This window comes from Uranotaenia lowii, chromosome 1 (genome assembly GCF_029784155.1).
Source record: "Uranotaenia lowii strain MFRU-FL chromosome 1, ASM2978415v1, whole genome shotgun sequence".
In the NCBI taxonomy this organism is placed as follows: domain Eukaryota; kingdom Metazoa; phylum Arthropoda; class Insecta; order Diptera; family Culicidae; genus Uranotaenia; species Uranotaenia lowii.
The window spans coordinates 16,545,418-16,571,353 of NC_073691.1; the positions used below are offsets into that span (position 1 = coordinate 16,545,418).

At 38.7% G+C, this 25,936-nt stretch overlaps 1 protein-coding gene across 1 annotated transcript; it reads left to right on the plus strand.

Annotated features, from left to right (window-relative positions):
- The first annotated feature begins 4,647 nt into the window (after positions 1–4,647).
- LOC129740818 (uncharacterized) lies at positions 4,648–6,444 on the plus strand. Its single transcript, XM_055732534.1, has 2 exons — positions 4,648–5,243; positions 5,306–6,444. Exons 1-2 carry the CDS (start codon positions 4,708–4,710, stop codon positions 6,381–6,383), a joined length of 1,614 nt encoding a protein of 537 aa, XP_055588509.1. The 5' UTR covers positions 4,648–4,707; the 3' UTR covers positions 6,384–6,444.
- Positions 6,445–25,936: the final 19,492 nt, after the last annotated feature.

A 25,936-nucleotide genomic window follows, 5' to 3' on the forward strand; every position in this document is an offset into this window, starting at 1 on the left:
CTATTTCGGTAAGTTTAATACAATCTTTTCATCTGTTATATTTGTTTGAATAATTCTGTTGTTCCTGCGATATACCTTCTTAAATGTTTGCTGGGTCAGAATACTGTAGAAAATTCATAAGCCAACCTCCAAAAAGGTGAAGAGACAACCGAAATAGGTTTTGAAATCATCGATTGATACCAAGCTATATTTTTTAAGACAATGTCTATCAATCCTTCAAACTTTTAAATTAATTAACTGATTTCCTCGATTCGAATGAGTCACTTTTCACAAGTTTACCTCACATTCAATTCAATCAAGAGCATTAACAGCATGGCAAATGTTACCTGTCATGTCGTTTTTAAAAGTTCTAATACTTTTTGCAATTTTTTCATCATAGTGTATGACATATACATATTTTTTGAAGCCTTTAGCACTTAGATGTGGTGAATATTAGTTTTCATAATGCTTATTGCTTCGCGAAGTTCACAGCATCGACGTTGCGTAGGTGTGCTCCGTATTTAGCAATTATTAACACTGGGTTTAGGGAAGAGCAAACCCATTTTGGTTGAAATTCATTTTTTCAACCAGAAAATGTTCAAGTTTAAGCCATATATCAAGGCAAAAAAAATCAACTTCCTTACTAAATCTGAATCATTTATCCAATTCAGATTGTGAGAATTTTCCACAAACGAAAGGAAAAAAAGGAACACGTCGAATTGACGTAGTTCTAGTGTTTAACCTGATAAATACTTACTAGGTACGTGTCTTGAAAAGAGTGACATAAAACGGAATTTGAAATAACAAGAAAAAATGTTTGAAATTTAGCTCAGTTGTAAAATAATAAGTGACCAAATTTCAAAATAAATAACATCTGAGAGATCAGTCTGAAAAAAGTGACAAGATTACTAAAAAGTGACAAACTTCTAGCTCTGCATGTATAATTCGTGTTAAATTTGTTTCACAAATAATTTAGATCTTTTTTTTCATTTTTTTTATTAATAAATTATAAAAAAAGCAAATTTAAACTTCAACACAATTCACTCTGAACTAACAAAAAAAAAACACATTTTTCAAATCAAGAAACAGTAAAACGATATTAAGCTTAAAAAAGCCACGTTAAGAGAATCTGAAAACGTGGGAAAAACTGTACATGGATCTTTTTTTCGAAAAAATATCACTCTGTTGTGTTGTGAGCCTACTTGGTTGAATGATTCAACTTTACCATCGTTGAATTAAAAAGAATCTTTCGATTGCTTTGATTCAGTCGGAAAAATATTTTTTTGGGAGCGTCAGAAATCCTTAGCTTTGAGTCAGTCATAAAATATTTCCAAATTTAGGGAAAAAAATCGTTCAAGTGTGTAAATCTGCACTGAAAAAAAAAATTCTTAGCCCTTGTGGTTAAGCAATTTTTGAAAATTTTAACAAAAAATTTCCCTCAACGATTACGATTTTCGTTGAAAAAAAGATGATTATAATCATAAAACTAACTTCTGTGAAGTTTTAAGTGATGAAATAGAGTTTTAGGGGTCACTAAAAGATATGATGAAAACAGGAAAAGGGGATCAAGAATTCCAATTGTAACCTTTAGCTTCGCTTGGACTACTCCGCGATCTAACATTTGAATATTACCCACATATTTCAAAAATTTCAAAGGTTTTGCAATCTAATGCAACAAAAATGGTTAAAATCGGTCAAAATCGGTTGACACCTAATTAACAGTGATGAAAAAAATCCTTAAAAATGTTATTTCATTTTAATAACTTTTTTATTTTAACTCTTATTGAAATGCGGTTTTCGGATGAAATATTTAACATAATTGAGGCTTTAAGAAAAACCGTATTTTAAAGAAATCAGCTCAAAGGGATCAAAGTTATTGATGAAAAACTGGCTCTTTATGTTCCTCCCGAATGTCTTAGAATCCCTTACAAACTTCAGGCTCGTTGGCCCAAATTTAGCATGGGACCTAGGCTTACTAGGACCACTTTTAACCTGCAGCGCGTTACTTTTTCGAAGGGTCATTTGGGGCACTCTAGTGACCATTCGATTCCAATATTTGATTTCCCGCATTTTTCACGACTTTTTTTTCCTTATGATTTCATGAAATTCTCCGATTCTCGAAAACTTAAAAAAAATCCATCTCAAAAGCCTTATTTAACGGTTTTCTATCTTTGATAAGTGAGCTTATTATAAATTTTTCACTTAACCCAAAAATCATAGATTTTAATTTTTAAAACCCTTACCAAAGAGAACAGACGTACAAGCTCGAACAAAAAATCTTCTGAAAAGTTTTTAAAGTGAGGATGCATCGGCATTGTCCAGTTAAATAGGAACATTCTTGACGATCAGTCTCACCCAGCAGTACTGATTCAATATTTCGAAGCGGGCAACTTTCACATATCATTTTTGCATTCAAATGTTCAAAATTTAGTAATTCTAGCTAGTTTTAAGGAAATAGTGAAAATGTTAAAAAAAAAAAAAATACTACCCAGCATTAAATATTGTCGCCGAACCCCGAAACCAGAGTTTTCGTCAACATCAGCGACGGCAATATTACTGACGACATTGTATGTTTTTGGGGAATTTTTCATCGTCACTGGTTGGCAAGGTTGTCAATCACCAGAGCGAATACTTCGGATTTCAACTGCATTGACAATATGCACTATGCACTGACCAACTGAACTGAAAATTTCCGCATTTTCCCGATGGATTTTGAATCCCGACTTTTCACCCTGAATTTGTCGATATTGTCAAAACTGTTCAAGTTATCAAAATTGCAAAAAAAAAAATATAAAAAAGAAAATTGAAAAAAAAAATTCCAATTACCGAAATTGGTGGGAATAGAAGCAATCTTCAACACAGTAGAAAATATGAAAAAAATCTAATTTGTCAAAAAAGCAATTGACAAATCGTTAAAAATTATTACAATTGTCAAAATTATCAAAACTGTGAAGAAAAACCCACAATCAAAATTATCAAAAAAAAAAAATTGTAAAACTTGTCAAAATTGTCAATTTGCCAAAAACTGTTAGCATTGTTATAAATGTGCAAAATGGCAAAAAATTGTAAAGCAAGTTGCTTAAATTATCAACATGCAGGAATTGAGATGTTGAAATTGCCAAAAACAATCGAAATTGTCACAATTGTTGGAATTGTCAAAATTGTCAAAATGTCTGAATTAAATAAAAAATTTCCAAAACATTCAAATAAAAATTTTTCTTCGGACTTTGTTAAAATTCCCAAAATTGTCCAACTATCAACTTGTCCAGAATTTAACTTTGTGGCGTTTATGCCATTTTTTAAACTTTTATCATCTTTACATGCTATTAATTTTTGAAATATATGTAATTTTAGTATGTTTTTTTTGTATTTTTTATATTGTTTTTTTTTTTCATTTTTCGTAATTTTGATCATTTTGACTATACTTTGGTCATTTTTTTATTAAATTTTTGTTCTTTTTATCATTTCAGTCACACTTTAGCCATTAGCTGTCATTTTGGTTATTTTGACCTTTTTGTTCATTTTTGACATTTTCAAATGTTGTTATTTTTGTAATTTTTTTCATTTTTGTCATTTTGATGTTTTTGGTAACTTTTGTATTTTTTTTATTTTGTAAAATTTGTTATTTACGGCATTTTTGTCCTTTTTTATTGTTGTCATTTCTGTATTTTTTGAATTTGTGTTATTTTTGTATCATTTTACTGTCCATATGTAATTTTTGTCACTTTTTTGTTTCGATTACAATGGTTTTAAAATCTTTTAAAGTTGCATTTAGCAGACGGTTATTGAAAAACTTATCCGGTACAACTGTGTTTGATGCTTACTCAAGGGCTCACGGACATCGGCTAAGGAAGCAACTGACTTGCTGGATCTTACAGAAAAATTCTCTGACTACAACTTTACCAAAGACAGGAAAGCGGTAGGAGTTGCGATAAATTAGTTATAACGCCCCAAATATTTTCTCTTGAAAAGAAACTGGCAGATTTTCCGTCCAGTTTTCAGTAATATTACATTATTGATTTATATTAGATTATCTATCATTTGCAAAAAAAAGTTAGGGTTACCACAAACTTAAAGTTAAAAATTAAACCTAAATCAAGTAAAACAGTTACACTCTCCGAACAAATTTGAGCGTTTTTTCATACAAAATTTCAAATAAAAAACCCGTGTACTTAAATCTCATTTAAAAAAATTGCAAAAATTCTGTCGTTCGTTTTGAACGAAAAGGAAACTTTTCAGACTACAGGATTTCGGAAATTCGAAAAAAAAAGTTGCAATTCGACATACCCTAATGCACACTACATCCTAGATGTTTTGATGTAAAAACTAAGAGTTATCACTGACTATATCTATATACTTGAAGTTCATCAAACAGTGAGAGATAAAGTATCTGACATTCTTTCTTTGCTAAATTTTGTAAACAAAGGGCCAGCGATTGTATTGCTCGCCGAGAAACTTTGCCCTGCGCATTACAACAACCATCTTCAAAACGAATTGGTAATGCAATTACACTCAATCCGATGTTCCACAACTTTCGCACAAGTAGCTGCCGTAATCACTCGGTCACTTTTTCTCGCTTGTCTCTTGACGGCTGCTGATTAAGGGACAACACGCAATTGATAAGCGGCAGCTTTCTCGAGCTACTCGAGATATGACTGGAGAAAGTCAACGTCTTCTTCAGTTTAGTGCCCACTACCGATGCGTTAAGTCTTTCGTCGTTGCGGCAAAATGTTTCACACTTTCGATTCGTTCAATAAAATTTGGGTCCCGAGACATCCGGCACCGGTGATCGATCCAAAAGTTAGTCTGGGTCAACTGATTCTGAACGCCTTGGCACGCCATGGAGAAAAGATACTGCAGCTTGATACGGACACTGGGGCGGAGATGAGCGCTCACGAGATGAGACTGCGGGCGATTCGGGTGGCTCAGAATTTGGCAACATTGGGATTCAGGAAAGGAGTTCCCGCTGCGTTGGCTTGCAGCAACGGTGAAAACCTAACCCCAGTGGCCTTGGGACTGATGATCGCCGGAATTCCGTTCATAACACTTCCGGTTGGTTTCAACGCAGCAGACCTAAGTCACCTGCTCGGGTTGGTTCAGCCGGCCTTGATCATCTGTGATGATTCGATGTACAAAACTATGCTGGATGCTGCCGGGATGTCACTGACCATGAAACCAGTCATCTTTGCCGTCGAAAGTGAGCGGGAGAGTATTCGAAGGGTGGAGGAACTTCTTGCGGAAACTGGCAACGAGGGTGAATTCATGTAGGTATTAAGCTACTGTAGTACTAATACACTAATAATTAATCACAACTTTCTTCCAACAGACCTCCAGAACTCGGTTTGATGCGAACGGAAATAGCGGTCATTCTATGCACCTCGGGAACAACTGGACCTCCGAAAGGGGTCAGCGTATCGCAGGCTCACGTAGCTGTTGTCCTTGATCCACCGGTCAAAAGACAATGTGACGATCTCAACTTTAACTTCAGTCCACTGTATTGGGGCACTGGATTGTTCGCAATGCTTAACTCGCTTTCGACCGGGACGACCCGAGCCATCACTCGGAGTGCTTTCAACGAAGACGTTTTCTTCGACGTCATGGAGCGTTACAAGCCGACGCACTTCTTCACGCCGCCTCCACACGCTGTTCTGCTGATGACGCATCCCCGCTTCGAAAAGGCGAATTTTGAGTCACTCAAAAGCTGGAGTTTGACCGGTAGTTCAGTGCCTCCGAAACTGAGAAAAGATCTGGCAGCGCGCCTTCCGAATGGGAAAGTTACTAACAGCTACGCTACCACCGAACTTGGACTCATTGCAATGGATTTTGGTGTCAAAAACCCGGACGCAGTAGGCGTTCTGATGCCACACATGAGCGCCAAAGTTGTCAAGGAAGATACCAACGGCTTAGCAGGCGTTGGAGAAGTTGGAGAAATTCTCATCCGAACTTCGTTACCATTTTTGGGTTACTTCGACAACGAGGAAGCCACCCGACAGATAATCGATGGCGATGGATGGGTTCGAACCGGAGACATCGGCTACTTGGATGATGAAGCCTTTGTTTATCTGGTCGGTCGAAAGAAGGACGTCATCAAACACCGTGGATTTCAGCTTTCGCCGGAGGATTTGGAGGCGATCATAGAAAAGCTCGACGGTGTAGCCCAGGTGTGCGTCATTGGGCTGCCGGAAATGGAGGGTACGTCTGATTTGCCGGCGGCTGTTGTGGTTCTGCGAAAAGGTAGTTCTCTGACGGAGCAGAACATCGTTGAGGCGGTCGAGAAACAGGTTTCGGACCATAAACGGCTGCGGGGCGGTGTCTACTTCTGGGAAGCATTACCGATGACCCAGACCGGGAAAATTTTGCGACGGGTAGTGAAGCAGCAGCTTGTTGATTCGTTGCAGAAGTGATTAAGTACTGGTTGATAATCTTTTCGTTTCTGTAAAATCTATTTACCTGTTTAAATTCCCTTGCCTTAAATAAAATCTTTTGAATCAAAATCGTCCCTCGGTGAAATATGGCGAGTAGCTGAAAGCTTGAAATATAAAAAGTGATGATAATTCGTGATGTAGTCGACTTACAGTTTGAGCTAGGTTGTTTTCAACGGGATCATGGAATCAAAAATGATTATTGAGAAAATATTTTTGTGGAGCACCAAAGCACGGTTACCCACCTTTCGGTAAATTCTGATAGAAGGTCGAAGGCGTTAGGAGGAGCTATGGCGGGTTTGAGGTTTACTACCGAGGATTACTCAGAGTACCTCATCGCACCGATTGCCCCACACTAAGTAGTAAAGTCGTTAGTGATTAGGGTAGACGAATTCGAGAATAGTCCCCCTTATTCTGCGCCGCGCGTGAGGTGACGATAGTCGAGTCGAGTCGGAGTCGCGTGAGTCTTGTCACCTTATTCCCGAAACCGATGTGACAGAGCATAAGATTTGTCACTCACGGTGACTACTAGATTAGGATAATAACTGAAAAAGTTAATTCTAAAAGATGTTTCGCACCTAAAGCGACTACTGGAATCGGGTGACTCGACTATCGTCACCTCACGCGCGGCGCAGAATAAGGGGACTAGACCCAATCATAAGGAGAGGCAGGTTAACCAAGGAACGGAAATCGTTGGGGTTCCAAATTGCTGCTACATAGTGCAGACGCGCGCTTTCTAGCAGTCCTAGAAGATTCTCTCGCTCGTTTCCCGTTCCCTTGTATCTATCACTTTTAGCCACGCCCCCATGCGTTGTCCGATTGATGTGTTCGGCTGCCGAACGAAAACGATTTTTTCAGAACTGTACGTTCGTTTCGCTGATGTTTCCCCCGATTGCTGTTTACTCCTGCCGAGTTTACCCGAAGCTTCCTTCCTGATGCTTTCCGAATTGAACTATCGAAAGCATCATTGCAGTTTGAATTTAACGAAATAAAATCGTTCTGCAAAGAAGGGCAAAGTGCGAGTATGAAGACTCGCGATTTTAACATCTCTGGTTTTAACATCTTTATGTCATTCGCGACTTATATCAACCATTCTGTTGGTGGATAGTAATTGAAAAAATTATCCGGTACAACTGTGATCGATGTTTACTCTTGGGCTCGAACTCACGGACATCGGCTCAGGAAGCAACAAACTTGCCAACTGAACTATATCACAAGCCCATTTAAACATATAAAAATAGCTGAAGAAACGTCTATTCAGGAGCCTGGGGCAATCATTCCGACAGGAAAAAGACTTAATTTCAAATTTGAAGGTTCCTATACAACTTTTCTTACCCTTCCTTAAAACTTAACGGTATGAGCCGTTTCAAATAAAGATATTATAAAAAAAAACTTTTCTTACTCGTTTACGTTTGGAGTGAATATGAGCCCCAACAGTTTCCAGGGAGCGATGAATCTCATTTTTAAAAACCCAAAAAAAAAAGTATCACCATCAGCGTTTCTTCACGTTACTAACTGAAAAACGGGTTCAACGTTAGCCAAAAATTGCGATGCTCACTCACCCGACGAGTAGCAAGATGGAACTAAAATTTAAGCATTTTCAACTTTTACAAGTACTAGTAACAAGTCCTAGTGCTAATACACCCTCAACATAAATTATATCGACAATCATGCCATGATGGGTTACACGGAGAGTATTTTTCACTTAGGCCGATGACATAGTGAGTGCGATGCGATGCGAACCGGCGAATGCGATTGAATGCGGCGAACCACACGAGTTTGCATAGGCTGCTTCCGTATATTCGCATCGCATCGCTCTCACTATGTCATCGGCCTTAGACTAGTGATTGCCCAGCAAACATTTTTGTAACTATATTTCTATACTGTATATCAAATACTGTATGTTTATCAAATACGATCCATATACATTATAAAACGATCGTATGAAAGTTGAAAAAAAAAACAGCATTTACCTACCAAAGTGGAGGCAATATACACCTTATTCGTACTTATAGGAAGAATGCAAGGGAGCGCAAGAGTTTGCTCTCATAGTCTTCAAATCGTTGCCAGTGACACTATTTTCCAGCTCTCTCATTGGATAATATTACTCAATTTCTATCTGATTTTTAGCCATCTGGATGCACTGCTGGTTGCAGAGAGAACATGACGTTGATTTTCTCACTTGAAGCTCGCGTGGGAGAAAAATCATTTCAAAATTTACAATTATGGTGGACTTTCTATCGTATCCGATTTGAACTGACTTCAGACGACATTCAATACGATCTTTTTACTATGCAGTTTGAATTGCGATTCCCAACATCATTGTAAAATAATTAAGTTATCATTTCTGATACGATTTTGTGTTTGCTGGGTGTAGCTAGTACTAGTACTAATACACTTTCAACATCGATTTTCGTGATCATTGTATTGATCCTTTCCAAGATAGTGCTAATACACCCCCCAACAACCATTTTCATAGTGATTATGTCCAGCGCTTTTATCCGATGGGCTGCAAGTTGAAATAAAAAAAAGGATTTTACAGCACTAGTAACCAGTACTATTGCAAAAACACCAGGATCGATTTTTAAAAACGTTGTGTCAAGCCCTTTCGTCCGATGAATCACAATATCGGGATCAAAAACTGACCTTTTTTTTACTGACGCTCCTTCATCGACAATTTCCTAAATATGCAAGTCAAATTAACTTATGACCGCAAAGTGGATGATCCTCTTTAATTATTCACTTCGTCGTCATTGTAAGTAAACTATGACACGGCTTATTTCGATTGATTTCCTATACTGGAAAACTCATTCAGGATCGACAAAAATTAGTGTTTTCACCTCAAGAGAAGCGAGTTATCCTTCCTGAGATTAACATCCTCTGTTTCAATGATTCGTAAGATTTCTCTACTTAGAAGGTCTATGACCTCAAATCGAGATCCCCCTAAACTCTGACCAGACGCCTTCTCGGCTAACTACTCGGAATCAACCGGCTATCAATCGGAACGATTAGTCACTCTGGGTAACTCTGGGTAAGAAATAAAATAGATCCACCGGAAGCTATTGAGCTTCGACATCCATTGACCATGCATTACGCTCGAGAGTTCCACGAGAGTATCTGTATAGCATGATTCCGTTAAAGATGACCTAGTTCAAACTTGAGGTCAACTCATCCTACCTACGACTATACAGATTGATCAAATATTTTCCTGGTTCATCTTCTAGGACTGCTAGAAAGCGCGCGTCTGCACTATGTAGCAGCAATTTGGAACCCCAACGATTTCCGTTCCTTGGTTAACCTGCCTCTCCTTATGATTGGGTCTAGTCCCCTTATTCTGCGCCGCGCGTGAGGTGACGATAGTCGAGTCGAGTCGGAGTCGCGTGAGTCTTGTCACCTTATTCCCGAAACCGATGTGACAGAGCATAAGATTTGTCACTCACGGTGACTACTAGATTAGGATAATAACTGAAAAAGTTAATTCTAAAAGATGTTTCGCACCTAAAGCGACTACTGGAATCGGGTGACTCGACTATCGTCACCTCACGCGCGGCGCAGAATAAGGGGACTAGACCCAATCATAAGGAGAGGCAGGTTAACCAAGGAACGGAAATCGTTGGGGTTCCAAATTGCTGCTACATAGTGCAGACGCGCGCTTTCTAGCAGTCCTAGAAGATGAACCAGGAAAATATTTGATCAATCTGTATAGTCGTAGGTAGGATGAGTTGACCTCAAGTTTGAACTAGGTCATCTTTAACGGAATCATGCTATACAGATACTCTCGTGGAACTCTCGAGCGTAATGCATGGTCAATGGATGTCGAAGCTCAATAGCTTCCGGTGGATCTATTTTATTTCTTACCCAGAGTTACCCAGAGTGACTAATCGTTCCGATTGATAGCCGGTTGATTCCGAGTAGTTAGCCGAGAAGGCGTCTGGTCAGAGTTTAGGGGGATCTCGATTTGAGGTCATAGACCTTCTAAGTAGAGAAATCTTACGAATCATTGAAACAGAGGATGTTAATCTCAGGAAGGATAACTCGCTTCTCTTGAGGTGAAAACACTAATTTTTGTCGATCCTGAATGAGTTTTCCAGTATAGGAAATCAATCGAAATAAGCCGTGTCATAGTTTACTTACAATGACGACGAAGTGAATAATTAAAGAGGATCATCCACTTTGCGGTCATAAGTTAATTTGACTTGCATATTTAGGAAATTGTCGATGAAGGAGCGTCAGTAAAAAAAAGGTCAGTTTTTGATCCCGATATTGTGATTCATCGGACGAAAGGGCTTGACACAACGTTTTTAAAAATCGATCCTGGTGTTTTTGCAATAGTACTGGTTACTAGTGCTGTAAAATCCTTTTTTTTATTTCAACTTGCAGCCCATCGGATAAAAGCGCTGGACATAATCACTATGAAAATGGTTGTTGGGGGGTGTATTAGCACTATCTTGGAAAGGATCAATACAATGATCACGAAAATCGATGTTGAAAGTGTATTAGTACTAGTACTAGCTACACCCAGCAAACACAAAATCGTATCAGAAATGATAACTTAATTATTTTACAATGATGTTGGGAATCGCAATTCAAACTGCATAGTAAAAAGATCGTATTGAATGTCGTCTGAAGTCAGTTCAAATCGGATACGATAGAAAGTCCACCATAATTGTAAATTTTGAAATGATTTTTCTCCCACGCGAGCTTCAAGTGAGAAAATCAACGTCATGTTCTCTCTGCAACCAGCAGTGCATCCAGATGGCTAAAAATCAGATAGAAATTGAGTAATATTATCCAATGAGAGAGCTGGAAAATAGTGTCACTGGCAACGATTTGAAGACTATGAGAGCAAACTCTTGCGCTCCCTTGCATTCTTCCTATAAGTACGAATAAGGTGTATATTGCCTCCACTTTGGTAGGTAAATGCTGTTTTTTTTTTCAACTTTCATACGATCGTTTTATAATGTATATGGATCGTATTTGATAAACATACAGTATTTGATATACAGTATAGAAATATAGTTACAAAAATGTTTGCTGGGCAATCACTAGTCTAAGGCCGATGACATAGTGAGAGCGATGCGATGCGAATATACGGAAGCAGCCTATGCAAACTCGTGTGGTTCGCCGCATTCAATCGCATTCGCCGGTTCGCATCGCATCGCACTCACTATGTCATCGGCCTAAGTGAAAAATACTCTCCGTGTAACCCATCATGGCATGATTGTCGATATAATTTATGTTGAGGGTGTATTAGCACTAGGACTTGTTACTAGTACTTGTAAAAGTTGAAAATGCTTAAATTTTAGTTCCATCTTGCTACTCGTCGGGTGAGTGAGCATCGCAATTTTTGGCTAACGTTGAACCCGTTTTTCAGTTAGTAACGTGAAGAAACGCTGATGGTGATACTTTTTTTTTTGGGTTTTTAAAAATGAGATTCATCGCTCCCTGGAAACTGTTGGGGCTCATATTCACTCCAAACGTAAACGAGTAAGAAAAGTTTTTTTTTATAATATCTTTATTTGAAACGGCTCATACCGTTAAGTTTTAAGGAAGGGTAAGAAAAGTTGTATAGGTACCTTCAAATTTGAAATTAAGTCTTTTTCCTGTCGGAATGATTGCCCCAGGCTCCTGAATAGACGTTTCTTCAGCTATTTTTATATGTTTAAATGGGCTTGTGATATAGTTCAGTTGGCAAGTTTGTTGCTTCCTGAGCCGATGTCCGTGAGTTCGAGCCCAAGAGTAAACATCGATCACAGTTGTACCGGATAATTTTTTCAATTACTATCCACCAACAGAATGGTTGATATAAGTCGCGAATGACATAAAGATGTTAAAACCAGAGATGTTAAAATCGCGAGTCTTCATACTCGCACTTTGCCCTTCTTTGCAGAACGATTTTATTTCGTTAAATTCAAACTGCAATGATGCTTTCGATAGTTCAATTCGGAAAGCATCAGGAAGGAAGCTTCGGGTAAACTCGGCAGGAGTAAACAGCAATCGGGGGAAACATCAGCGAAACGAACGTACAGTTCTGAAAAAATCGTTTTCGTTCGGCAGCCGAACACATCAATCGGACAACGCATGGGGGCGTGGCTAAAAGTGATAGATACAAGGGAACGGGAAACGAGCGAGAGAAGGGTGCGAGGAATGTTAACTCGGTCCGCCGGGCAACGATCGCTCGTGTGCATTCGTGTACGGTCAGCTTCGTTCTGTTGTTTCGTTGTTGTGATTTTATTCCTGCGAGGCATGGAAAATATCAATGCAAAACTGTTTTCTTCGTTTTGTGCACATTGATGTGATGATTGAAACGGAGATGAAATCAATCTGCAAATAGCAAGTTAAACTCGGAAGAAATCAGCCGAATGATTCTTTCCGAGGCGAGTTTACGCATCTCTGGTTAAAACGACTATAATCGAAACAAATATGTTTAAAAATGTCTTCTTGTTCTATATCATCAGTATCTGTATACTATTCCTACACAGAAAGCTGTTGTTTCTGCTTTGACTTGTCTTCTATTCTGTATCTCGAACTTCCATAACTATATGGACTCCGATTATTATTGTATTGCCATCAGTTGAACTCAACCAGTTCTCTCTTCTGGTGCTGTTATTTTCAAAAAATACTATGTTATTTTTTAGAAGAAAATACCTTAAATTTTATTGGTCCCTTTTCACCACGGAGCTCCCTGAACGAAGGGATTTTAGGGAAGTTTATGTCCCATTTCTACTACACCATAAACGTAATCTCTATCCAAACGAGTGAAATCTTAAACGTCAAAGTAATTTTGAAGTTATTTAACGATGAGAAATTCAAATTTGAATAGAATAAATGAACCGGAAAACGTGCCCCAAGACGTGTGTGGGGCGTAGAAAGTTGCAACGAACATGGTTGTGACTCGAATCCCGGGAACAGAACAGAAATTCCTCCCGCAAAAAGTTAGATAAAACATTTTCCAGGATGGAGAGAAATTTCTTTTCATTGTAGAAGGGGAAGTTTCACCCGAGCTAGTGAAGGGTTTGATTTCAAAGGGAAGCCCCCCGGTACCGGGTTAAGAAATTTACATATGAATCGAACTGTAATTAATTCAAAGCATCCTTGGATTTCTCTTTATTCGAGTTTCCTTCGTATGGACGGGCTAACAATTTCCATTCCATTCGAGGTGAATAAAACGTGCCGTTTTTAGAGGGAATTACTAATAATGGAGTGGGGTAGCTCATTCGTTCACTTTTTGAGAGCTATAAAATCCATTCGAAATGCACTTTCTCCGATGAGGAGGAGTCCTTCCAAGCTTTTAACAGCACAATATCGGTTTCCATTGGAAACTTTTCGAGGTGAAAATTTGCATTTGACTCAAACACTCACATTTACAGAAGAGCAGGCGTGGGTTTTTTTTGTTCGACAGCCTCCTGGGATCCGGGAAAAAAGGATTGGAATACAAAGTATAAATTGAATTTTGAAACTTTCACTTTTGGGGTATGTTTTTCGCAACCTCCATTTCCTCCGAAGAGGGATTTGGAAAAAAAAGGTGACGCATCCGTTGGACGTGATTTGGATTTTCAAATAATGGGACTAATTTTTTATCGGTCGACGGCCAAAAAAACCGTTCCATTAGAGGTTTGGGACTGGATACCAAATAAGGGAAGATGAACGGGATCGGCAAACGATTGTTCTGCCGTAAAATTGGTGCTCCAAATTTGCATAAAGACAAGCAGTGCTTGCTCGGAATTCATTTCAGAAGCACCCTTCGTCCCAGAAGAAAAAAAAAACCTAACCGAGATGGGAAAAGGATTCGATAACAATCGGGATCTATTTGTTCTTGCGGGATTGTTGATCGGGTAGAGGACAAGTGGACCCTTCATGTCTTGTTCCCAAAATTCAAAAGCGAGAAGGAGTAAAAGAGCAGCAAAATGAAATTTAATTCCGGAAGGTGCGGAAAATTGGAAGGAAAACTTCTTCCCCGGCAGCCTCTCTTTCTCTCTCTCTCGAAAAAGAGGTTGGGGGATTCGCAAAAGTCTTAAAAGTCGGATGAGTAAACAGCAAACCAAGAACCCATTTACCGATGAAGAATCGAAAGTTTCTGCGTCTTTGTAGTTGGTTTTTTTTTCGCAATCATCAAACAGCACCCCCTCCACCGATATTCTTATTGATGAATCTCCTAGGAAGGGAGGTTGGATTTTAACAGCGCAAATGGTCGATAAAGTGATTTGAATTTGAGTTTTCGGACCGGGCGAATTGAATCTTAATTAACGGCAGCTTTGTTTACCTTTCGTTCCCCAATGGGAGAGTTTTTGCTTTTAGCACTGCTTAAGAGGTTGTAGATTTTGGAAGGAGAAAGTGAAAATCCATTTGAGCCCACTGGATTAAGATTTGTTTTCCGTTCGAGTTTGTGGGTGGATGGAATTTATTGGTGGAAAAATGCTTCAGAAAGTAATTTAAATTGTTTAAATCGTTATTGAATAACGCTCTTTCATCGTAGAACACACGCAATTTTTTTTAAATTTATTCATTGTTCATTGTTGTTGTTACTAAGAAATCCATTTTTGAAAGATCTAATTGTTTTTTTCGGAGGCGCTTCGAAAGAGCATATTCAGTCATATTGATCATACGCTGCAAACTATTTGGGTAAATTGGTAATCCAAACGGTAATCGCTCAAACATAATATGTTTCTTTTTCTGTTTACTCCATTCTCCTTTTAGTTATCCGCAAATTAATGCAAAACGGGAGATCTGATTAGTTTGAAATTTGAAACCTGAAAATTGTTGAATCCAAGTATGTTTTTTGTCAAAGTTTTAACCCCTCCCACTTGAAACAACAGAAGGGGGATCCCATACAAAATCAACTTGAAATATTTTAGAAGTAGAATTTTTTTAATTTGATTATAATCGATTTAGTACTTAAGCTGAATAAATTTAAGATAGAACAAAAACACCTACACTTTTAAAAAGAAAGGGCTTCCATACAAAAACAACAAAAATGTGTAACATAACATGATCAATTTTGAAATTATTTCTATTATATAAAATCAACATAAAATAAAGCGCGACTAGTCGTGCAGAGAAATTTCAAAAGCCGGGTAATTGAGATTGTGATTAAAATTAAAATTAAAATTAAAATATTCAATTGATTTCCCGTCACCACACGTTGGAACGATTCCGGGACAATAATCTATCCGAACGGAAATCGCTAACTCTCTGCTTGTTGAAGCATAACAATCAGGGGTGAAATTATGAATCCTATTCGATTCGAGATACTCGTTTCGAGTTTCAACTCGAATCGAATTAGAATCGGTATCACGCATCTCGTTCAAGTTCTTAATTTTAACGTACTAAATTTCGAGTAAACCGGGTAGTAGATCATCTCGAAACGTTCCATTCGAATCGAGCTCGTTCAAGATCGGTAATGCCAAAGTCGGTCGAATCGAACGAAACTCGATTGTTTCGAGTTCCATAATCCCGCCCCAGGTTTTCTAGAGAAGGTGAGTTTTGGAATTGGATGGTTATGTTGATGACCGAAAGTTTCTGACGACCAGAAATCCCTGATCACTCCAACCCTCTGATGAATCAAGGTATCTGATGATCGTAAAAACATTGATAGTCGAATTGACGACTAAATTTTTCTAATAACTTAAGATTTTTATCGACCTACGATATCTGACTACTTAAGGTATATGATAATCTAAGGTCTTTGGTATCCTAGAATCTGTTATAAAAAATACGACCTTAGGTGTCCGACGACTTGAGGTTTTTATAGGCCCTGAAAATCTTTGATATCGGACTCCAGTGACGATCTTTGATTACCTACGGTCTCAAATCGAAAGATATTTGATGATCTCTGACAATCGGAAGTCTTTGACGGCTCAAATTTTCTAATCATTTAAGCTCAATCACGATTTACGGTTCTTGGCGACTTACCAACTCTAACAACCTAAGGTATACGGCGATGTAAAACAATAAAAAGTATCTTATTATCCAGGGAGTTGAATGATTTTCAATATCTGACAATCTGTAGCTCCCGACGACCTACGGTCTCTGACAATCTACCGATCCTGATGACTTAATATCTCCAACATTCTCACGATCAACGTTTTTTGATGATCTATGACCTCTGAAAACCTGAGGTATCTGATGATATAAGGTTTATAACAACCTAGAAATCTTTTACAAGCAAAACCTTAAACGATTTAAGGTTTCTGGCTATCTAAGGTCTCTGATGGTCTACGATCTCTGACAACCTTTGTTCTCTGACGATCTCCAGATTCTGTTTACTTCCAGGTCTCTAGCGATCTACGGCCTTAGCTAACCTGCGATCTCTCAAGAATCTATGGAATTCAAAAGTCTCAAACGAACTAATGTCTCTGATAATTTATGTTATGTTTATGTTATAACAAACTGACAGTGTGATCTCTGAAGAACTGCGGTTTTTGGCCTACTGACAGCAGTATATCTTGAAGATTCTGACAACTTATATTCAATGTCTGATGATCTACGGCGTTTATGATCAACGTTCTTTAAGGAACCAAGATCTTTGACATAAAAAATGTTCCACTGACCTAAAGGCAACATATTTCAACTCTGTAGTCTGACAATCTAAGGTCTCTAAAGATCCATGATCTCTGACTGTAGACGTCCATCAATATATGAAACCTTTTACGTCTTGAGGTTTCTGATGATTCGATATAAGATTCTTCGCTATCTACGGTTTCTTATGATCATAAATTGTTAAAAACCTACGCTCTGTAATGACTTTTAATCGCATACGACCTATAGTTTTGGATATCTTAGGGTATCTGATGATCTGCGGCATCTTATCACCAACGATTTCTTTCGTCCAACAGTCTCGATGATGATCTTTGATTACCTTCAGTATCTACCGGCTTCAAGCTTCTGGTGATGCAAGCTGGATGATAGCTAGGCCGATGCGGCGATTCCAAAGGAGTTCGTCTCCACATAATTTAACTATACCGATAGCCTGACTACACGACTACACCTGACCGACCTGAACGTAACTTGGCATAACACAACTTTGAGTTTATTCATCCTTCGAACATGCATCTACAAGTACGTAATCAAGAGTATGGAAATGGTTCGGAATTATGACATGATAACGATCTCTTGGCGTTTCAACGGAGACCCACAGGGGAGTAAAGTGAGCCCCGCATTTTTCTCCATATTATCGATGAAGTTTTTTTCTTTTTATGCGTAATTTGACAAAAAAATACTGATCTTCTAAATAATGTGATAATTTCTTCTGACAAATCTCAATCAAAGTTATTTTCGGAAGTGTGTGGTAAACTTTTTCAATAGAGTATCGATCGTTCGCTGAAAACTGTCGGGGCTAATAAGTACCCCAAACGGCAATCGCTTAAAATTAAAATGAAGTTTTTGGCTGCTCAAAATCGTAAAAATTAGTCTTTACGAATCACGATTAAAGCTTTTACAATGGTGGTCAGATGATTTAGTAAAATTATGGGTTTGTCGATAATCGAAAAAATGAGTTTAAAATTTTCAAACGAAAGTTACCCAATTAAAACCCAACCATTCTCAGCGCATTTTAATGAAAGGGCTGAAAAAGTCCTTTCAATCCCCAACCGTTACCCATGGTCATGTAATAATGAGATTGATACCTCACCGTAATGAGCAGTTGAAGTTAAATCAACAGTATCCATCATCGGAAAGATGATCCTTTTCATCACGCGGGTCGGCGTTAGTCCATACAAACATTTTTCATCATACATATACAACACCACACTCCCCGCTTCCCTTATTTGATTGGCCATAGAGAGCCCCCAAACAAAAAATAGGTGTCTCGTTTGCGTTTGTTGAAATATTCATCCAATTTGCCCGGGCGCGCTCGCTCGGCTGATCCGGTTTGTTCAATAACAACCAACAAACGGCTCATTGAAAGCAGGTCAATCACTGGTGTTATGGGGAGGGTTTTCAGAGGGCGGTGTAATGTTGTTTGTTGGCTCCCGGTCCTCCCATTATTTTGTAACTCTTAATTCATCATCACGGCCACACCACCATGTATGTGTGTTTCGACGGTTGTTCGTTATGGTTGCCACTTAAAATATTTAACTTACTGATTCCTATCGGTAGGAAGCATCAATTTTTGTTGAACATAAGCAAACAAGTGTGTGGTTCATATGATACAAATTGAAAAGAGGTTGGTGATCAACCTCGGGGTGAGTACGCGAGTCAAAAAGTCAAGTTGAGAATTTGTTGTTTTTTTTTTAAATTTTTTGTCAGCTTAGAAATTTTAGTAATTTTTGTCAAATGAGTCTTTTATGACTTTTTTTCATTTTTGACGTTTTTCGTAATTTTTGTCATTTTGTCTGTATGGTTAAAATATGTCATTTTAACCATACAGACCCCGTTCGATTTAGGTACGATTCGTTTTTGGCACTTGTGAAAAAATCTAACGATTTTTAAAAACAACATTATTAGCATTGTAACATTTTCCGCTTCTACAATTACATACAAAAAAATCTTTTTTTTTTAAACCTATTCAAAAGAACTAAAATGACAAAAAAAAATCTAGAAAAAGATTGTAAAACGAAAAAAATGTATAACACTTTTAACAAATTGAAAAAAAAAAATGCTAAACTAGCACTCACAGTGCCCTATTTGTGCACAATCCGTTTTCTTTGCTCGAGAGTAAGGCCACGCATTTTCAGATTTCTCAGGATGCGTACAGCTACAGGCGTTAGCGGTTTGAGAAAAAGTAGGCAAGGGTTACCAAAAGTTTCTCAGTGGTGGATGGGTGGAGGCGGAGCGAAATTTTGACAGCCAGTTGTTTTGATTCGATTCGTGTTAAGGAATATCAATGAAAGTAATGACGAGACAAAGTGTACATTGTGTAAACATTACGATTACCTGTCACAATATGGTCGATTCCGTGTATCGGTATCTTAACACACCCGTAGCTGTACTCATCCTGAGATTTTTTTTTCAAAAAATGACAACGCTTACTTCACTTGGATGTTAACAGCAGTACGAAGCCAAAATTTGGTTGAACACTACACGATTTTTAAAATGACGGTTATTTACATTAATCCTAACGTCATTTATTCAGTCTGTAAAGCCTAAATCGTCTAAGAAGGCGTTGCTGACTTGTTTGTGATTTTCAATTTGCACCTGTAGCGGGTTGCAATAAGACGTTATTCTACGCCAAAAGTTTGTAAAATAATCTTAAAAATTTAGAGTAACTTACGTCCAGGTAAATCGGTCCGAGTTTTCCGGCCGCATCAGCCCAATCCAAACCGGGTTGGTCACGTCCAGCTCCTTCAGAAAGGCTCGGGCCGAATCGAACTGCACTCCATTGTCCACTGAAATCGAGAAAAAACGCAGAAAAAAGGTTTAAATTAGACAGGTGGAAACATTTATTTTTTTGTAGAAAAAATCAGTTGGGATTCAATTCTAGGTTAGATGCCTCTCATTCGTTTGATTAATTTTTTCATCGAATTGCCCTTTCCACTTCCTCCACAAATAAGACTTGTCAATAACACAAAAAACAGGTTCAGCTGTTATGGTTTTTTAACCTGATTCGCCACATTCGAGGCCCACCATCTTCGATCATCCCGCAGCAATCTGTTTATCCACCCACACCTTCCTCCTTCCGGTTCCGGGAAACAGCTTCCGGGGCACTGCTCAGCAAAAGCAACTCAACGGCGGCTTGTTGTGTTTATCCAGCCGTGTTGTTAACAAGGCTCAAACTTAATTGTTTTCCACTGCGGCGAAGAAGCCCTCCGTTCGTTTAAGGGATCTCACCGCCTACTCCGATGCGTTCATCATCCATTTGTCTGTTCATCGTCCCCTTTTCTCGGAAAGTTTCAAGGTGCCTCCCACACCACAAGCTATTTAAATCAAGGTTGCTCGGCAAAATTATCCGTCAGTTTGCGCTCATTAAGGGGGGTGACGGAAGAAGGCGGACGCACCAAGGTGTATCATAGCATCCGGTTCCACGCCTCATCCTTGGCGCGCGTCGTGGCAGCAGCGGCAGTAGCGTAACGAAACTTTTTCATGAGCTAACCACAAATTTCCCGGTTGCAGATGGTGGCACTTTAGCAGGGTTCGGGAAGCAGAAAAGTGGAGCGGATTCGAGGAAACCAAAATGCGCGTAATGCAGATTAGCCCTTTTTTTCGATTGAACACAGCAGGAGGCGGCGGCGATGAGAACGGAGCGAGACCGTTGGATGTTTTTGAAATTTGGATTACGCGAATGGTTTGTTTTTCGAATTTTATTCATGTTTCATGATTAATTGGGGGATAATTGATTCCCAGTATTCGTTATTATCAAATCAATTAGCATACAATCGTTTGCCATTTGAAAATGGAGAGAAGAATGTATAGTCGATTACATCATTTATATTGGAATAAAAAAAAATATAACAAACCAAAAAAGACCAAAAACATAGTTATTCAAAATAAAAAAAAAGAATTGATTCAATTGCCACCTTTTCAATATGTTTTTTTTCTTAAAACGATAAATTTATTGATGATGTAGTAATGAAAGTGAAAACATTATAAATACATAAGAATGGCAAAATTGAAAAAGAAAAACCACATGAAAAGTAACGAAAACAAGATTAAAAAGAGATAAAATCGAAAATTATGGAAAAATACACAAAATTACAAAAGAGATAACAATATTATATAAGATGGTATCGCAGAATACGCTGCAGGCCTCGTTAGTGGCCAGACTGGTCTGGTATTGGCATAGTGCGCTAACCGCTGCACAAATAACTGGTCTCGATGATATCGCCAGATATTGCGAACTACCGATCAACTCTTTGAACGGCTGTTTGGTGATAACCTCACCATCGTTCATCTTCGTCCAGTGAACGATCATGTCACGAAACCTGTGACCTAGGGTAAGCAAACCGCTTCCATGACGCGTACTTCTCCAGGGATTTTCGATAGCTGCTTAGTACGCTAACCGCAGCTCTGATTTTCGGCTTCGAAAACTACAAACAACCGATCAAATCGTTGAACGGCTGCTCAGTGATAACCTCACTTCGTTCAGCCCTAATCTCGTTCCTTTCATGGCTGCGGTGATCTTCCGGAAATAACAGTCCCTTTGGCCCTTGAGCTTACTGACGATTCGAAGTTGCTCTTCCTCATCATCAGCGGCTACGTTAGCCACGTAGCGTTGATTAGCTTCTCCTGTTCGCTGACTGCGTCTCTGGGCCGATTCGGGATTGACGGAATCTTGATCATCATCGTCATCTTCGCCATCGATACTTTCGTAGTCGCTCTCGTCTCGCGCCTTACGCTGACTGGCACCGGAATTGATGATTCGTTGATTCTGGTGGCTGATAACCTCAGCACGCGAACGACGAGAGTTTCTTGCATGTTGCTTTCTGGTAATCCCAGAGAAGCAACCTCTTGTAGCTAATAGTGCTAATTCTCGATGCCTCTGAGAATAAGCTAGACTTCGTCCGGCAGCACCCGTCCATAATGCCTCAGAAATCAAGGAGTGGTTGAAATCGCTGGCGTCTAACCGTCGCTCAAACCACCTCCTCCGACGCACCCGGAACAGCTTCCAACCGTCGAATAAAAGTTTGCGCATGCTAACCGCAGCGCAGCTACCAAGCACGAGAATAATCCTCTCGACTTGCAGCTTCATGGCTTTTCGTTCCGCAGCTTCAACGCTTCGAGCGCTCCAAATAGCCGGACTGCAACGTTCAGCAGCATGAGCCTGATCTGGCTCTGATGTGTTGCTGAAGTTGCTTGCAACTAACCGTCGCACAAAACATCTCCAAAGCCACAGAAAAATAGTTCTGTAAGCTTGGATAAACTCACGCGTACTGATCACAGCGTAGCTCCACATCACGAGAGTAACCCTCTCGAACAGTTTCTTCCAATCTCCGATCCGGGCTAATCCTCCATCTGGAGCATTTGGACCTGACCAATCCTGGTTACAGATCCCAAGAGTTCTCCTCACGGTCGTCGGAAATGAAACCATGCTGCTAACTGCAGCACGGCTCGTGTCGGTATCGAGAGTAACCCTCTCGGAACCCGACTTCCCAGCCTCGAACTCCAGTGACACTTTCTGGCTTTCCTGGAGCATCTCGTGGCCTCTGTGCTGACGGTTCTCTGCGCTGACGGTCCTCTGCGTATGGATCAGCTCATAACTGCTGACCATAGCGCACAACCAAAGCACGAGAGTAACCCTCTCGGCTATCAGCATCCGGGGTGGACTTCCTGACCATTGCGCTGCCCGGTTGCGGATCCAGGGACTGCTCCCGGCCGTCGGACGTGAGCTCAAGCATGCTAACCGCAGCGTGGCTCGTGACGGCATCGAGAGTAACCCTCTCGGTCCACGAACCTCTCCGGACTCGACCTCTGGTGGAACCTTCGTGCTGGCCTGGGACATCTCGCTGGCTCGTGTCTGCGCTGGCGGACTTCCGACAGCTTGCTGGCCCTCTGCGATGGTCCTCTGACTCCTGGCTGGCTCCTCGACCCCGGCTGGTCCTTCTGCGCTGGCTGCTAAAGCACTTGCTAATCGCAAGTCTGATAAACTTGAGAGTACCCCTCTCACTAACTCTTTGTTCCTCAATCCAGACGTATCTGGGCCCATAACCTGTAGAAAATGCAGGTTTCAGTGGTGGAATAGAGTTAATCTTTATTCGTTTTGCTCGTCAAGTCCTTAAAAAACTACTTATAACATAAGCGATAGCTTTTTACATTATTCACTGAAGTGATATCCTCACTTATTAGTTTTCTCATTTTCGTGTGATATTCTGAGCTAACCACTCAGAATATCTGGCAACACTGGTGAGTTACCACGAACCTAAATTGAGTTGTTTGGCTTCACAGTGTGATGGTGTAAACATTTGTACCGTGTTTACTATCATCAGCTGTCATCATCAACCATCACCGCTATTGTTTCAATTGCGAATTGACTCAAAGCATGCGGAACCCAAACAAACTGTTTTGGTTCTGCTCGTGGCAGCAGAAGTTGCTGCTTGCTGCTACCAAGGAAAACCGTAAGTTTCAACAACATCAAACATAAAAGCCAAACAAATAAGACTTAATGCTTAATTTAAAAAAAATCATGAAAATGGGCAATTACGTAGAAAAAAGTATGGTATTTCCAACAGTAGCCCACTTATATTCAATCATATATCTAATTGCTTCTCTGCTATAATTATCAAAATTTCAACAATACATATAATAGAATAAGGTTGCCAGAATTTTTTCAGCACGTACCTGGGCCGGAAAATCCAGGCATTTGATCATGGCAAAACCCGGGCATTTGATTGCAAAATTTCGACCAAAAATCCGGAAATATCCGGGCAAATTCTGTCTAAATCTAGGAATTACTCAACACAAATCAAGGAAAAAACATGTCAAATATTTTTAATTCATTAGCAGTTTTTTAATCGTATTTTAGGCTTTCAAAAAATTTCTCATGGCTATTTTTATAAATCTTGTTAAAAAAATTTGGTTTGCGACGCATAAATATAAAAAATGTACATCACAATTTGTTTTGTTGTTGCTTGTTTTGGCAAATAAAGTGAATAAATCCGGGCATTTTTAACTGAAATCAGGGCAACCGGGCCGGGCCGACTTTTGTCAAATTTTGAGTTAACTATCCTGGGAAACCTGGATAAAACCGGGCATTCTGGCAACCTTATAATAGACAATCTGATTGATTTCGTACATTCAACAATGTCTATCATGCATTCAACTTTAGTTGTATGATTAATTTTGTGCATTCAACTATAAATATAATAGCTTCAACTATAATGCACGATTGATGTCATACATTCAACAATAATTATAGTAGAATAAGCTATAATTAGATGATCGATTTAACTATAATATTGTATTTGATTTAATTATAAATTGATGGATTCAACTATAATAATATGATTGTTTTAATTATAAATATGATAGATTCAATTTTATATCTATGATTGATTCACTGAGGTGAACTATAAAAAATGTAAATTTAAATTCTGTTTATATTGGAAGTTATCATATCTTGAGATGTTTTTTCGAAATAATTTTTTGGCTGCGTTTAATTTTCTTTTAATTTATTAATTTAGCATTTTGCATCTAGTTCGTTTTAGCCGCCACGATGCTAGAAAATCTAACCGAAAATCCCGTTCGGAATTCATAGTTGATTGCGTCAAGTCAATCATCAGTTTATAGTTGAGTCTATCATATTTATAGTTGGATGCAAAAAAATCCACTGCACTTTGATTTCCTGGGCAACCATGCATCAAGATGCAAAAAGAACAACAGCGGAGGAACCAGGACGTGGATATCAGGATTTCCGGTCAACTTATCTAGCATCGTGGCGGTTAAAACGAGCTAGATGCAAAATGCTAGATAATAAATTTAAAACAAAATAAAACGTAGCCATTAAATTTATCCGAAAAAACATCTCTAGATATGATAACTTCCAATAGAAACAGAGTTCAAAATTACAATATTTATAGTTGAACTCATTGAATTAATCATATAAATAAAATTATTATATTAAATTATTACTATAATAATAAATTATTATAGTTGAATCTATCATATTTATAATCAAATCAATCATATAATTATAGTTGAATTCACTATAATTATTGTTGAATGTATGACATCAACCGTTCATTATAGTTGAATCTATTACATTTATTGTTGAATGCAAAAAAATAATCTTACAACCATAGTTTAATGTATTCTTTATATTGTTGAATGTACGATATCAATCAGATTGTCTTTTATATGTTTTGTTGAAATTTTGATAATTATAAATGGTTGAGAATCAATCAGATATATAATTTAATAGTAGTGGAATAATCCATACTTTTTTCTCCGTTATTAGGAGAAGTTTTAGGAGAACTCTATCCGACATTGCCATGTTTGTCAACAGGTTTGTTTAGACATTTTTGGACGTAAATAGTGTTTAGTACCTATTTCTAGATTAAGATACTCATTACCAGTTTTTAGGCTCATTTACAGTATTTTTAACAATGCAAAGTCTTTAATTTTTCTCAATTTTTTTTTTCATCCAATCTCCTGCGAAGGAAACTCTATTTTATTTTTCTTATTCAAGCCATTTTTTTTTAATACCACAATCAGAAGTGACCTTTTCAAGTGGGTGTGATAAAGTTTTTTTTGTATATCGGTTTTCAAAAATCAGGCGCCTCTGCCTTAACGCTATCACGGACACCGCACCGTTTGCCGCCGAGGTGGAAAACTTTATTTACCCGACTGGCAGCGGCAGCGGCAACCCGCTGTTTTCCGGAAGTTTGGCGCAATCTGATACCCGGGCACCCTTTAAGGAGCTTCAGGGAAAAGCAACCCAGTTTGCTATTTTGTGATTATCCACCAAAAGCCGAAAAGGGGGCCTCCGGAAGTTTGACAGTCAAACTTAACCTCACCCAAGAACCTTTTATCTGGCTGAACGAACAACATATTCACGAGAAAAGTGAAAAGGGAACCCGGCTCAACTGGGTAAAGAGAGCCCACGAATATACAGCCACTAAACAACTGTGAACTTTTCCAATGAACTTGAGGCTCCCCGATCTCGG